The sequence below is a fragment of the Nilaparvata lugens genome, chromosome 4, assembly GCF_014356525.2.
Source record: "Nilaparvata lugens isolate BPH chromosome 4, ASM1435652v1, whole genome shotgun sequence".
Taxonomy (NCBI): Eukaryota; Metazoa; Arthropoda; class Insecta; order Hemiptera; family Delphacidae; genus Nilaparvata; species Nilaparvata lugens.
In genome coordinates, this window is record NC_052507.1 from 1,553,449 (window position 1) to 1,570,746 (window position 17,298).

Consider the following 17,298-nt stretch of genomic DNA (forward strand, 5'->3'; position numbering starts at 1 on the left):
TCGAGTCAACTCGTTTGTAGGTAATCGAATGTTTTTGAAAGCAACTTCGTGAGGAAGGTTTGAAAAGGGTTTCTTCAAAGTTTGCAGAGAAAGATCTCCCGTTCTTCAACCCTTTGAAACCATCGCTAGGGACCTAACACACTCACACATACAAAGGACTGACACACAAAAAAGAAGAAGAAGGAGAAGAAGGAGAAGAAGAAGGAGGAGGAGGAGAAGAAGACAAGAGAAGAAGAAGAAGAAGAAGAAGAAGAGAAGAAGAGAAGAAGAAGAAGAAGAAGAAGAAGAAGAAGAAGAAGAAGAAGAAGAAGAAGAAGAAGAAGAAGAAGAAGAAAAAGAAGAAATAGAAGTAGTAGAAGAAGAAGAAGTAGATGAATGAGATGGAGAAGAAGAAGAGAGAAGACTGACTTACACACACATACAAAGGACAGTCGAGTTTCTGGGAAGAATACAAAATCAGAGCGATCCTTTCTTGAAACTGATCTCCGAAGAAGACTTGGGTATAGGATGAGTATAATACCTGTTGTGACTCTCAAAACATCCCAAGTTGTAGAGCTTAGAACACGTTCCACTGTCTTAAGTTAGTCAAAGGACACTAGAGTTTCCCGAGATACTCTTCTAGTTTGTCTCGATAAATAGGAAAAGTTTCTGATTTCAAGCTGATTATAGAAAAAGTGGATTGATTGAAAAACGTGTTTAGACATATTTATTGGGTTCCTTTCATGGAAAATAAAAATTATTCATTATTTTACTAGAAAGTTTACTCAGGTTAACGTTTCTAATCTTTGAGACAATGAACTTCAAAAACATTTCCAAAATTACCAAACAAACAAACAGAGATTTGAACAACCTGGCATCTACAAACTGAAATGTAATGATTGTAATAAACTGTATATTGGACAAACTGGACGTGACTTTCAAACAAGATATAAAGAGCACATCAGAGCTAATAATAAACAACACAGCCACTCAAACTTTGCAGACCATATTATATCAACAGACCACACATACACCGACATAGCCACCAATCTTGAAATCCTCCATATCTCACAAAAAATCAGAAAACTCAATGTATTGGAACAATACGAAATTTACAACCACACGAAACAGTCTCCTAAATGATCTAATAAATTTCTCTTTCCACACACTCTTTGACAAAATAGTCCACAGTTCAAAATTAACGCCCCACTAAGTATCCACCAACCCCCACCACAACCTATTCCTCCACCTTCATCACTTACCACACATAACCTTGGCATCTGAGTAAATTCCCACAGTCTGATGATGACCAACAACAGGTCGAAACGATCGTCACTACAAAAGTAAGTGCATTTCACTCCAAAAGTGTTTTTTTTTTCTAAATTCAAGTTTAATTTTAACAGTGAAAAAGCATGGATATACAACAGAGGAACTGGTTCCTCAAGGGTTCATTTTTAGGTTACCTTCGTCCTTTATCAGTGAGAGGGTTACTAGATCATGATTGAAATAATTAAGTGATACCCTTCATTCAATTGCAACTCTACTAAAGTGACAGTGGCAGTGTTTGATTAGCAATAATATTACTATCCTTGTCTATCATTCAACAAAGCAGATAGCGCTATCTCTTTCTCGCTTTGCTCTATTGCCAGATCGTCTTTTAACAATGTAGAATTAATAATTATCTAACAAAATATTTCACCTTAGTTATGGAATTATTGAAAAATATAATTTTTTATATTTAAAGGGTAAGAGTACCCTTTCCGGCCGCTGAATTTCAAGTGTGCTGAAACAGCTGATCAAAAAACTTTTCATTATTTGAGTTTATCATTCAATAATTAAAACATTCATAAAAATATCATCTTATTGTCATTTGAAAGAATAAAAAAGTATAAACTCAACCTCCCACATAATTAATTTTAGGTTATTTAGACAAATCAGAATAAAAAATAGAAATACTTGGACAATTTCCTGATATTCAGATTACCTCAGATTTGCTAGAGCTATGACCTTCCACTTTTGCTTTCGGAAGTGCTCAATAAACAATTATTCTCATATATATTGTTTATTTTTCTGTGTGGCGAAAAATAGCGTTCGCACCACGGGCAAAAATGTTTTTCCGGCTCTCAATCTTTTCTAGTCCTCGGCCTACGGCCTTGAACTTGAAAACCGATTTCGAGCCGGAAAAGTCTCATTTTCGGCCCTAGGTGCGAAATATACTATTTTCCTTGACAAAATGAAACATTCCTAAATAATTCGAAATAGCTGAAACTTTACACTATTCTCTCTTTATTTTATTTTGTGGTCAATTTTCCAGTTTTTCGAAATTTAATTTAAACGTGGACTGCGACCACGCCCCGTTTTGGAAAGCCAATTTTCTGACTACAGCTGTTCAAAGTCTAGAACTTAGCTAAATCCCAAGCTCAGAAACCGACCCTCAATGTATGTATATTATTTTTTAATAATGAATTATTATTTTTACTTTATAGGGAACTAGCCGTCAGGCTCGCTTCGCTCGCCATATCCGTCTAGCCAGGGGGCTCCGCCCCCTGGACCCCCGACTGGATTGTCCAAGAATGAGATTAGCAGGCTCGCTTCGCTCGCCTGCATTTTTATCATGTTAGGACAATCCAGTCGGGGGTCCAGACTAAAAGTCTGGCTGAACGGATATGGCGAGCGAAGCGAGCCTGACGGCTAGTAATATAATATTCCCAGGATTGAAGTAGCAGTGCCCAATCAATTTTTCCTCGATAAATGCATTTAAATCTTCAACTTGGTGCCAACCTAACAAAGTCAACTCAACTTAATGCCAACCTGACAAAATTATTAATTTAGTTGCCAGTTAACAACTGTTTCGAAGAGGTACTCTATCTATATAATAGTTCTATAGTAACATATGATATGGAAATTTCAATTATAATTAAGAGATTGGGAGAAGAAGAATATACATGCTAAAAGACGAACTTTAAACCCTTAAAAACAAACCTTAGAGTTAAAATATTGCCAAAAGATTTCTTAGTGCGCCTCTAAAGGGTCAACTGAACATACCTACCAAATTTGAACGTTTTTGGTCCGGTAGATTTTTAGTTATGCGAGTGAGTGAGTGAGTGAGTGAGTGAGTGAGTGAGTGAGTGCCATTTCGCTTTTATATATATAGATAGAAGATGGACAGGTGAAACTTTCCAATCATTGTGATTATTCAATTATTATCCATGGATTATAGTTTATCCATTAATGAGCTGGAAATATTTCTTTTCGAGTTATTCTATTTCAATCTATTCTTTGAAAATAGTTGTGATAATTAGTTTAAGAATGAAGCTTTCTCATTTCGCCAAGTCCTTCATGCAGTAGTGTTTAGAATAATAAATGTAAAAAACAACATAATATTTTGTAACATTCTCCTGAAATTTTCTCTTCTTTCCAAATAGATTGAAAACGCCATTTTATGACTGAATTTGAGAGTTTTTTCCAGGATGGACTTCCTTATGAGAACCTCCAGCATCATAATTCATAAGTGACCACTTTGTGGTTTAAAATAGTAGAATAAATAAATTACTAAAATAACTAGTAGTTCTGTGAACGGTAGACCTCGCGCAGTTATAAACCGTAGCCTCCTCTTATACTGTCCATCAGAGTAAATCCTGTCTTTATGTCGTGTCGACGAGATATCGGTGTGAAAACGGCTAATGGCTGTTGGGGTTGGTGTATCAAAAATGCTAACATCAAAAGCTAATCTCCTTCAAGACATACTGGCATCAGGACAGCCCAAGTTCAAAGCAGAGAAAGTTCGAGAGACAATACTATGTTATTTTAGTTATTAATTGCATGCATTATTGCACGCAATCAATAGTTCATTTATTTATTCATTTATTCACAATGGAGACCACGGGTTTCTCCAAATATGTTTCCTTAACAATAAAAATTGTACAGATACAAAAGAAAAAAAATAATAAATATAATACGAACTTATGCAATGATAAATAATACAACAACAAAAGTACCACCTAATTCAAAAATTAAAAATACAAAGATTTCAAATACTTATGAAAAAAAGTAAAAATAAAACAAATTGGGAATTCAAAATCCATATTGAATTATATTAAAGAATATAATAACAAATAATGAACAAAAATTTTATCAATAGAATAAATAACATTCATAATATTTGGACAATTTAAAACTAAATTAGGAAATTGAAGAAGTTTTAGGCAATAGCCTGTTTTTTCTTTTCCGATTCTTATATTTTTTGCTAACCTTATAAATAAATAAATAAATAACTGAACGACTTCCCAAACCATAAGCACATCCACACTGAACATCTGCACATCCAACTATTTATTTGATCAGATCATGCTTACACAAGATTTAATTATCATATAACGCTTTCCGGAATTTAGCGCGAGAAAACCAGAAGACATCTAGACGCCTAGACAAGCTGTTATAAGTTCTTTGCATCCTATTTAATAGTGCATAAAAATTCTAAGGAATTTATAGTCTACACAGCTGCTGATTTTTTGCCAAGTTACATTGAGATATTGAATTTGCATGCGTCATGGCATGCGATTTATAATCCACTCGACAGCTGATTTATGATGAATAATTCTATAGTCTGATTTTTACTCCAATATTGGCGTATGAAGGAGGCTCCTTTTTCCATTTATATTATCCTTGACATGCAAAATTTCCAAAAACCTTGTATATACGTCGACGCGCAATTCAAAAAGGAACAAACCTGTCAAATTTCATGAAAATCTACTACCGCGTTTCGCCGTAAATGCGCAACATATAAACATATAAACATTCAAACATTTAAAATTAAGAGAAATGCCAAACAGTCGACTTGAATCTTAGACTTCACTTCCCTCGGTCAATTAATAAAATAGTAATTGTTTCAAATTTTTGAAGAATTCACTGGATACAATTATCTAAGAAATTGCTATTGAAAAGACTACATTTTACACCACTCTCTAGTAACTATTCTGAGATGTGATAGGACATAATATTATAATAATACGATTATAATTTATTAATCTCTTATTCTATACCTCTCTAATATTCCTCGGAGTTTTAGGCTTGCTCCAAGTTCCTCATACTAAGGCAAAAAAATTAAGGATTTATAGTGATATGTAAAACTCATAGGCATGACAATTTCTCAAGGACTCTTTAAGTCTTCCTAAAATCTGTTGGATTCACAGACTCCATTCTATTATAAAGAGATATCTTCATGAATTCAAACCCAGAAAGCACGTGGTGTAATATCCAGAGCCCTTGGTGGTCTTGGCTTATACCACAGCCTACCTACCACTGCTCTGAAAAAGAGGGGAGAGCAATATATCTCAATGCTGTCTTAATTCGGTCTGGAGGGAGCACAACTCCCTTACTTGCTATCTCTCATTTCCCCCCGCCAACAACTCACTACCCTCTATAATCACTACTCTTGATGACGGAGAATTTTCATGTCTCTCCCACTCTATCTCTATCTTACTAACTTTGTTGATGACGGGGAATATTCTCCTCTCTCTCTCGAACCTCCTCGCTTATTCTCTCTGTCACTCTATACTCTATATCTCTCTTCCTCACTCTCTTGATCATTCACTTTCTGTCTCTCACTCTCACTCTCTCCCTGACTCTCTCATTCTCTCTCTTTTACTCTCTCTCTCTCCCTCTCCTCCCGGAACAGTAGATTACACCGACTTGAGTCTTAAGTGTACATTACGATCTGAATCTTTCCCATACTCCAAGATCAATAGCAGTGGAACTGTTGGAAAAACTACGTTTTAAATACCCATTTTGTCTCTCGTTCATTGCTAAAATGTTGAATGCTGTCTATCTACAAGACTTGACCTATCTCGGACTATGTGTAACCTTATCTAAATTTGGGAGAGGAATAGCACAAGGTTTCATTATTTTTTTCTTTCCCTATCATTTTGATGATGTAATTATTGTATCAATCAATAAAGAATAAAGATAAATTTTTTTTTTTGTTTGGATAGTACCGTAATAATAATAAAAATAATAATAATATCATGTGACCTGGCTGGCTCAGGTCTGGTGTCAGAGTTTTCAGGTCGCAACTGATCAATTTCAGGGCCTCTGACATGACCTAACGACTGCTTTTTAGGCCGCCGGGACCGACAACTTAACGTGTCCATCCGAAACACGATAGTACAGTAAACTAGATCAAATGAAGTTCTCCTTAAAAAAAGTGTGCTACTGTTGAAAGAATTACGTTTCAAAAATTCATTTTCTCTTCTGTTGATTGTGGAAAATCAGCCTGCTGATTTTTGTATCTGGTTTGAGTAAGAACATAGAGAACCAATAGCGTAAGTAGATATCCCATGGTATAGGGCTTTTATGTCGCAACTTTTACTGTTATCTCAAGCCGATTACTGTTGATTATTGTCGAATTTTACTGTTTTGTTGGGGTGAGAGTGTATGAACGGCACAATATGAGAGACTACCAGTGTCACACAGCTTCACGGGAAAGAATTACATGAGCTATCGGCTTGAGATAACAGTAAAAGTTGAGACATAAACGCCCTATATCATGGGATATCCACTCATGCTATTGCTACTCTATGGTAAGAATCAATTGATGGAGTTCAGATTCTCTACTGTCAAGATCAATAATTATTATTAAAGTAAAACTGATAGAGAAACTAAGTCTAGGATATCTAGCTATTATGCCTTCTTTCGGCTGCTAAATTCAAGCCGATACATTTTTTTTTCAAGTTAGATGATATTTTTTGAAGCAACAATAAGGACCCAACCTAACCTATCCTTGATTCTTTTCAATAATATTATGTTGATGTAATGAAAATTATTATCGTTTAAAATTACTTTAATAACTAACCTAACCTAACCTTGATTCTCTTCAATAATTATGTTGATGTAATGAAAATAATTATCGTTTAAAATGACTTTAATAATTAACCTAACCTAACCTTGATTCTCTCAAATTATGATGATGTAATTAAAATAATTATCGTTTAAAATGACTTCAATAATTAATAATCGTAATTCAAACTGAAAATGACAAATCACAGTGTGTGATGACCATTTTTCATTTATTCAGTTATATATTTATTGATTTAATGATGCATCATCATTATTCATTGAAATAATTAGGGGAGGATCAACAGGCATACCCCTAAACTGTTGAATTTTGATCCATACAATTGTCCAGAAAGTCGATTATATATTCCCAGTTTATAAAATCTAGAAAAGAATTCATTCACTGAGTGTTAATAAACTATATTTCTTCATTGTTAAAAACGATCTGGCAGCGTCACGAAGCTAGAGAAAGACTGTGCCATCTAGTTTGTCAAATGATAGACAAGGATAGCAGCACCAATGTTAATCAAAAACTGAATTTATAATGTGGACTTGATTGTAGTAATGTTGCACTGGACAAGGGAACTTGATCATTTTCAATAATCATTAAAATTATTATTGATGCTATTATTAAAATTATCTCAGTAATCATTTTAATAATCAGTAGCCATAAATATAAGAGTGAAAATTGTGTTTTCTATATTTCTATCCTTCCATTCCTCAATCACTCCATCTCTATCCATTAATTTGACCACAAATCATGCAACTGTGATCTAAATTTTGACTTTTTCTTTCTGTTTCAGAAATGATCTGGCGCACAGATCTGGATTTCCTGCTGGGAGAACGAGACCGTCTGGTGCTGAGCTTCATGATCACCCCTCCCGCCCTCGCGTCTGCCACCTCCAACACCTCCTTTTTACCCTCCACTCCCCTCTCCACAATGCCGCCCCCCGCCCCTCACTCACTGCCCCTCAGCATCAAGCATCCTGTGCGGGAGATCGCTATCAACGGTCAGTTATTTCTAATTACATCTTCATTGTAGACTGTGTGTTTAATCATAGATAAAAAATAGCATAAGAAGATATTCCATGGTTTGTGTTCCAAAATTCAACCTGATTTTTGCTAACTCAAGCCGATTACTGTCGACTACTGTATATTATTACTGTTTTAGCCTGGTGAGAGTGTAAGAGAGGTATAGAATGAGAGATTACTGTAAAGAGGTCGTTATAATGACAGTCTTTGATTAGCAAAGGTATTGCTATCCTTGTCTATCATTCAACAAAGCAGATAGCGCTATCGCTTTCTCACTTTGCTCAGTTGCCAGATCGTCTTTTAACAATGTAGAATTGATAATTAATTAACGGAATATTCCATCTTAATTAATATTATGAGATTATTGAAAAATATAATTTCTTGCTTCATAAAATATAATTGATTATTTTAAACGAGAATGAACAGTTAATATTACATCAATAAACCTGTATCAGCTACCGTTTATAGAAGGCATTGAGGATCGGCAACGTTGTTCTCCTATCTTTATTCACTGTCATTATAACGTGGACCTCATTATAGGTAGTTTGTGTTCCAATATTCAAGCTGATTTTTGTTAACTCAAGCCGATTACTGTCGACTACTGTATATTATTACTGTTTTGGCCTGGTAAGAGTGTAAGAGCGGTACTGTGACTAGGTAGTCTACCAGCGTCACATAGCTTCAAGATAATAGGCTCACGCTAACAGCGAAATTTGGAATACAAACGCCCCATACCATGGGTTATCTTCATATGCTATATCTCCCTTATGACAAAACTAAGAAAACAATTTTTAAAAATTGTTTTGATCGGATCGATTAATCAATTGGGATACAAATTTGTTACTTTCCATTTTTGATTGAAACGTTATTGACCATTGTTTACTTTGGGATAAAGTGGGCCTAATCGAACATATTTATATTATTATTGGAAAAGCTGATTTAATCCTAAATAATGAAGTTCACTTTCCTCAATTTGAATAGAACAATAGTTGTAGAATATTTTTGGAAGTTTTGCAGATTCGAACTTCTTCTCAGAGAAATTAACAGAAAATTTCACGTTTATTCCAAATTTCAAATGTTATAGTTGAGGGTAAAAGCTTCGATCCTTTTGATCAAGAATTCAATAAAAAATTATTCTTCATTTCTATTTGTGTGAAATTGACAAAGACTTATCCTTTTTTTTAGTTATAAAAATTGAGTGACTGTCTCGTTCATATTATTGAACAATGTACAATAGTGCAGAGCTTCAACCACAGTTGTTGAGGCTGTGCAAAGGCTAAAAATAAACTCTCTACTCGTGATGTTTTTCCAAGTTTTTCGATTTGTGTATCATCAAGCTATCAAAATTGAAAAGTTTTCTCAGGAAAACATTTTTTTCCGATCATGACTTTTCGAGATGTGAGCGCCTAAAGTTTAAATTTTTGGGACAGTACATTTCAAATTTGGTAAGAGATAAATCCATGAGATCTAGTGGATGAATTCTTCGTGGTATTGTTGATATAGAAAAATAAAAATTTTCTGAAAATATCAATTTTTGAAAAAGTTATTCAATTTACCAAAGATAACAACTAAAAGTTATTTTTAGTAAATTGAATAACTCTCCTAAAAATTGATATTTTCAGAAAATTTTCGTTTCACTAGATCAACAATAACATGAAGAATCTATCCTCTGAAGCTCATGGATTTATCTCTCACCGAATTTGAAATGTTCTGTCCCAAAAATTTGAACTTTAGGCGCTCATATCACAAAAAGTAATGATCATAAAAAAATGTTTTCCTGAGAGAACTTTTTCATTTTGATAGCTTGATGATATACAAATCGAAAAACTTTGGAAAATATCACGAGTAGAAAGTTTATTTTTAGCCTTTGCACAGCCTTAAGCTATTTAAGTTCATTTTTTCCATCATGATACTATTTCTATATAATAATTCCATCGTAAGAATATTTGTAAAACATGTCAGTGTTGTAAATAAATTTCAATTTCAATTTTCAATCTCCATAATTATAATGCTGTTGCTCAACGTTAGCGGAATATCGCTAATACTTTAATGTATTGTATTGAATTTAAAATTCTGATTGTATTACATTTTTTGGGCTGACATGTAATGATACAGAGGCTGTAATTAGTGTCAAATAATTTGTTCAATAGAACATGAAACATGAAGATCAAAGTGTGAACTACAAGACTTGACTTTTTTAAATTTGGGAGAGGAATAGCACAAAAGGTTGCCTTATTTTTTCCACTCACATTATTTTGATGATGTACTTATCGCTGTATAAATCAATAAAGAATCAATATTTTTAATTCTCAATATTCAAATGTAGAGGCAACCCATTTGTATAGTTTATATCAGCAATGTACGAATTAATTGAAATTCATAAATAAATAAATTCTATTATGTTTCAGATGAAACTCAATGGGGTCCTGTATCGGCAGAGATTGTAAACTTCGCGATAGCTCTAGTAGTTTACACAATACGTTACCCGGCCGTGTTCTGGAATACGAACAAATGGTTTGGCATCCTATTCTCCATTCAACTACTCGTCAACAGCTGTCAGATATTGTTGGTCTACGCTGGAGTATGCGTCATCTACAAGGTATAGTACCAATAACAGAATAGTAGATTAATTGAAGAAGTTTATTTGGGCTGGCACGTTTTTTTTTTCATTTTGCAATTGTGTTTCAATGTATGGATAGATAAATCTGAGACCAAAGTCGAAAGAATAAATATATAAGAGAGGAGAGGAATACTTGCTGACTTTTGTTACTGAATCAAAGTAACTGGAATCATAGAGAAACGATAGCATAAGTAGATATCCCATGGTATAGGGCGTTTATGTCGCAACTTTTACTGTTATCCCAAGCCGATAGTTCACGTAGTTCTTTCCCATGCAGCTTTGTGCTGTGTGACACTGGTAGTCTCTCAAATTGTGCTGTTCATACACTCTCACCCCAACAAAACAGTAAGAATAGAGAAGACACGTTCCACATTTATCAGGATCAAGAATTTACTGACATCAAGAGACATCAAGCTTGAACTCCGAATGCGTCTACTTAAATGTTTCGTGATTCCTGTACTATTATATGGTGTGGAAGCATGGACATTGAATAGATGGGGTGAGGAGAAAATAGAAGCAAAAATAAAATAATAATAATAATATCGAGTGACCTGGCTGGCTCAGGTCTGGTGTCAGAGTTTTCAGGTCGCAACTGATCAATTTCAGGGCCTCTGACATGACCTAACGACTGCTTTTTAGGCAGCCGGGACCGACGGCTTCAAGTGTCCATCCGAAACACGGGAGTGGCCCGAGATAAATATCTTGCCCGGGCTGGGATTTGAACCCGGGCCTCTGAATCATAAAGCCAGCATCTGATCCACTCGACTACGGCTACTCCTGAAAAAAAACTAAGAGAAGGAAACAAAAAGAAAATCGAGAGGAAAATACAAGCCTTTGAGATGTGGACCTATCGCAGAATGCATCTGATAATCTCGTACACCGATCATGAAGAGGTTCTCAGGAGAATGGGTAAGAAACTGCAACTCATTGGTGAAATCAAGGAGCGCAAATTAAGGTACCTGGGTGACATAATGAGAGGACACAAGTATGGAGTATTGCACCTCATTATGCAAGGCAAAATAACAGGTAGGAGGTCAGTGGTGCGAAGAAGGTATCTTGATTGCGCAATTTAAGGGATTGGTTTAAGTGCACCTCAAATGAACTTTTCAAGTCAGCTGTAAGCAGGGTGGAAATTGCCATCATGATAGCCAACCTACGCCAAGGAGACGGCACATGAAGAAGTCCCCCTATTTTTCTCCACTGCCATCATAACGTGCAGCTCACTGTACAAAGACCCATTAAATAATTGCATATTATTCCATCGAAGAATTCATATTTTTAGCATGAACTATCATATTTATTTGCCAGTACAATGTGTTTTCGAGTTTCAATGTATGAATATGAGTGTTCCACCAAGGTTGTAACAGCCGTTGACCATAGATTCTACTCGAAATTTCTGACAAAAACTGTTCAGTAAACATTTTTCCTATCGATCTTAGTTTTCGAGATATATCGATATTTTCAGAGTATGCCTACTTCTGGTCATTAAATACTCAATAACTCGAAAACTACTGGTCGAAAAAAGTCATATCATTGTAGAATGTTAATATTGAACGATTAAACTGTGAATATTGTCAGAGAGAAATCAGGTGATGGGTGAAATCACCACTTGATGCTTGCTGTTTGTGAATTTCCTCATTTTGAAGGTGTTCATCCCAGATATTAGCAGTTTTGAACACTTTATCATGGAACTTACCTTTTCGAATTCATACTCATTCGAAAGCTTATGAAATGGAGAAGTTTTTGAAATATTGAAACCACTATAATCACCCGGAGAAAAACCGAGAAAAAACGGTTTGAAATTTCACTTTGAATTTGAAGAATAGCATTTTTTCAAGTTTAAGTCCTAATACAAAACTACAAAATATCTTACAACAATTAAAATTACATTAATCTTGTTTGAATTTTTTTTCTTCAACAATACCCTTGAAATTGAAATTCGACCAGTAGTTTTCGAGTTATTGAGTATTTAATGACCAGAGGTAGGCATATTCTGAAAATATCGAAAAATCGATATATCTCGAAAACTAAGGTCGATAGAAAAAAGTTTACTGAATAGTTTTTGTCAGAAATGTCGAGTAGAATCTATGGTCAGCGGCTGTAACAACCTTGGTGGGACACTCTGTATAAATAAATCAGAGACCAAAGTCGAAAGAATAAATATATAAGATAGGAGAGGAATACTTTGCTGTCTTTCTTACTGAATGACTTTGTTATGCCAAGTTGTATATTTTATGAAAATAGCCATGAAATGTATTATTTGTTGTGACAATAAATGGGTTCCATTTTGATGTTTTCAGGTTCACGTGATTGGGCCGACTGAAGCCCTGCCTTTACTGCAGCATCGCTCCACCTTATCACTGGGTATTCCACAGCATTTTCTGCTGAATGCCCACATCACACTGGGTCTATTCCTCATGTCCACTCTACTAGTCACACTCTCCAGTATGGTGCTCTATCTCTATGGCTATGGAAGGTAAACATTGTCTACATACAATCAAGGTACCTAGAATAGATTAGAATGTATTGCATACAATGGTTTGATATCAACGTTAGTAGACAGAACATATTTGTCTACTAACTTTGGTTTGATACCATTCTAAATTTGGACAAAGCCTGAAAAAATAATCCAATTATTGCTAAAACACAATAGTTTAGATAACTTTTGACGGTGACGGTGAGAGGGCTCGTTTAAAATATAGATTGAAAAACTTATTGGAGAGATACGGAATTTTCCAGTTTTTTTCAGATCAAAGTGATGAGAAATATGGTTGAACGGAAAAATAAGTTAAACAAAACGTAAAAGTATAGCTAAATAATAAGTTAAGCCAGAGGTATAATAGACGTAATAAAATAAACAACAAAATGTATAGAAGAAGGAACCCGTGACTGTGTCTTGAATTTTAAATTTAAAACTAATTACGTTTAGATACATAAGGTACCAAATAAAACGGTAGAATTTGACAATATATTTGTGTTTTTATTTCATTAGACATTTTTTGTTGCAAATATCATTCAGAATGTATGGTCTTCAGCTGTTATACATTTCATGGGACACTGTATAAATAGTTGGAGGTGTCAGCAACTTCTTTCCTTTAAAATAATGTCCTAAAGTAATTCACTAATAATAATAAATAATAAATAAATAATTTTCTTTCCATCATAAATTTCATTTGTCATTCATTTTAAGTTTTGGAAATTATATGACCACTTTGACAAGTTGTGTGGTCAATTTTAGTAATGCAACTGTAATTACTGAATGATTGTAAAGACGTTTTTTTTTTTTGAGTTTAGTTCATCACTTTACAGACATTTTAGCGCACGACGTCTGTAGCATTCTGTAAACTTTAATTACTATCCCTAATTACTAATACACTCATTACATTTAGTTACTTTATCCAATTTATTTCTCATTATTCGACCATGTTTGTATCATTGAAGAGAAAATAGATGAATCTATAGTGAGGTCCACGTTATAATGGCAGTGGATAAAGATAGAAATACAGCATTTCCTGTTCTCTGCCTTAATTAATAATATTTCTACATTGTAACTTATCATCGTGGGTTGAATGGAAGAGGGGGCTTCTATCACCTCAATTTCGCCTGCATCACTTTTATTGTAAAGTGTGAATAAAAGTCATTTATCTATCTATCTTGTCAAAAACAGATTTGGCATCGTTGCAGAGCTAGTAAAGGATATAACAGCCTACTACCTGCTTTGTTAAATGATAGACAAGGATAGCAACACCAAAATTGATCCAACACTTTTTGTGTAGTTGAGAAGTTGATATTGTGGTAATTATTCATATTGAATGAAAAAGTCTAAGAAATTTTCAAAAAACCACAGATTTATTGATACTTAGAAAGACCGGTTTCGGTTATCACACCATTGTCAATCTCTGATAAGTTTATAAATAGTGAGTAGGTTTTTTATTTTGTATTCGAATTTTTCAAATAAGTGCAATATTTCTAAAGTTTTTAATTTATTGTGATTCATATTCTGTGATTCATTTAGAGTATACAATCAACCTTCAAAATTTTAAATCATAATACCTGGACCTAAAATCATGGACGAAGCAGTGTGTGATTACATAACCTTATCTCTTGGACAACATTAACATTTTATCAAAATTTTTGGAGAGAAATAGTACAGGCTCAGCCTAGTTTTTCCTCTAATGTCATAATTGTATTATGATTATAGTGTTTTATACAATAAATGAATGAAATCTGTGGTTTTTTGACAATTTCTTAGTCTTTTTCATTCAATTACTCAAATACTGTCATTATAACGTGGACTATATCAGTACTTATTGGATATAAAACAGAGAAGTATCTTTTGGAATGTCAAGATAACAGATTTGAAGTGAGTCAAAAATCAAAAATATTCAATTGAATTTAATAAAACAAATATAACTTGTAGCACCCTTGTTTATTATAAAAACTTAAAATATTTGAACACGACTAGTTTCGGTTTTTAAAAACCATCCTCAGGTTCTAAAATGAAACTAGTCGTGTTCAAATATTTTAAGTTTTTATAATAAACAAGGGTGCTACAAGTTATATTTGTTTTATTAATTTAAAAGCAGCCCATTTCAATAAGTGTTTTAATTGAATTTCTATTTCATTGTATGAATTGAATTGAATTTTATTTGTACGTTGTCCGGCAGGCTGAACGCATTCATGAACCGGCAACGTTCCCGCAACGTGATCACCCTGGGCTCCGGGGAGGGTAGCGGCCACGGCTGGGGGTACTTCTCGCACTGTGCCGCCCTCAGTGTGCTGGTGGCACTGGCCGTGTGCCAGGCACCCCTGCTCTACGACTGCACCATCGTCTATAGGGGTAGTCTCAGCAGTGCAGTGCTCGCCTGTGTTTGTGGCAGCTGTCGTCCATCTTTTTCTATGGGTTCTTCTCTGGCTTGCACTCACTCTGAAGCAACATTGGGTCAGTATTTTATGAACTATATTGATTCTTATTGGTGTTTTCATACAATTAAATCAAAATAATAGCATTGGACCTTATGAAAGTGTTCACATTCATTCGCAATTCGCATCTATTCCTATGGGTGCTGCTTTGGGCCTTTGGCTAGCACTCACTCTGACGCGGCATTGGGTCAGTATTTAATGAATTACATTGTTTCTTATGGGTGTATTCATACAATTTAATGGAAAGAATACCATTGAACCTTATGAAAGTGTTCACATTAGTTCGCATTATATTCCTACTGGTATTATATTCCTACTGGATTTTGGCTGGCACTCACTCTTAAACAACATTGGGTAGGTATTTTATGAATAATTACATTGATTCTTATTGGTGTTTTCATACAATTGAATGAAAATAATAGCATTAGTCCTTATGAGAGTGTTCACATTCATTCGCATCTCTTCCTATGGGTGCTGCTTTGGCTAGCACTCACTTTCAAGCAGCATTGGGTTAGTATTAATTTTATAAATTATATATTATTTCTTATTCATTTATACATTGATAGTTACAATATCATTCATTGTCAACTATGAATGATTGGGAGAGGAGAGCAACAGGCTTAAAGCCCAAAACTGTCTCTTTCCCAAATTTGGATAGAAATTGTACAAAAATAGATTATGTTTGTGTTATATTAGTGTGCTCATAAAATTGAATGGAAAAAGACCATTGGACCTTATAGGAGTGTTCACATTCGTTCGCATCTTTTCCTATGGGTGCTGCTTTGGCTAGCACACACTCTGAAGCAACATTGGGTCAGTATTTTATGAATTACATTGATTCTCATGGGTGTGTTAATACAATTTAATGAAAAGGATACCATTGGATCATAATGAGAGTGTTCATTCACATCCGTGAAACAGATGGTGTTAGTTAATGGAATAGCATTAGGTTGGTATTTGAAGAATTTTATTGACTTTTATAGATGTGTTCAAACACATGAAATAGTTGGCACAAAAAGAGTATACCATTAGATCTTATAAGAGTGTTCACAAAAAGAAATGAAAATGATACCATTCGTTCATATGAGAATGTTCATATACGTGAATAGAAAAGGATATAGTGAGATCTTATGACAGTGTTTTCACACGTTAAGAGATATTTTTGACAAAATATTTGACGAAATGGTTTGAAAAATATTCACCAAATACAACAACAATTAAAATCCAGTTGCATCACTCATTAATTCAAAAAACCACTAACTTTTCATGTTTTCTTCCCGCAGCTCTTCAAACTTCAAGAGGACAGTGTTAGGAGAAATTTTGGCAAAATATTTGACGAAATTGTTTGACAAAATAACCATGAAAAAATACTACAGCAATTCAAATCCAGTTGTATCAGTAATTAATTCAAATAAGACACTGACTTCTCACTCTTTCTCCCGGCATATCTTTAAGCTACAAGCGACACTGACCTCTTACTCCTTCTTCCCTCAGATCTTCTTCAAGTGACAGTGTTGGAAGATATTTTTGACAAAATAGTGTGACAAAATATCTAACAAATACAACAATTCAACTTCAGTTGTATTAGCATTGAATTTAAATAAACAACTAGCCTTTTACTTTTTTTCTGTCAGATCTACAAGTGACTTCGGTCTTCAAATGACGGTGTTGACAGATATATTTTTGAAAAAAAAACTTCTAACAAAATACTTATTTGACGAAATTGTTTGACAAAATATTTAACAATTCAAATCCAGTTTTATTAGTCATTAATCCTAATAAACCACTGACTTATTATCTTTTTTCTTCAGGGCTACTTTTAATATAAATCTCAGCACCTCATATCTCATCTCAGTATATCATTAATTTCCGAAATATGTTGTGACAAAATAATTTAAAATGATACTGAGACT

General features: G+C 34.1%; 1 protein-coding gene across 1 annotated transcript in view; it reads left to right on the top strand.

Moving 5' to 3' along the window:
* The first annotated feature begins 7,618 nt into the window (after nucleotides 1–7,618).
* The window catches only part of LOC111055774 (protein tincar), a 28,084-nt gene continuing 18,404 nt past the window's right edge, over nucleotides 7,619–17,298 (top strand). The window contains 5 exon segments of the mRNA XM_039425498.1: nucleotides 7,619–7,820; nucleotides 10,251–10,441; nucleotides 12,763–12,938; nucleotides 15,130–15,340; nucleotides 15,342–15,404. Coding sequence (XP_039281432.1) covers nucleotides 7,679–7,820; nucleotides 10,251–10,441; nucleotides 12,763–12,938; nucleotides 15,130–15,340; nucleotides 15,342–15,404 — 783 coding nt within the window. The 5' untranslated portion in view covers nucleotides 7,619–7,678.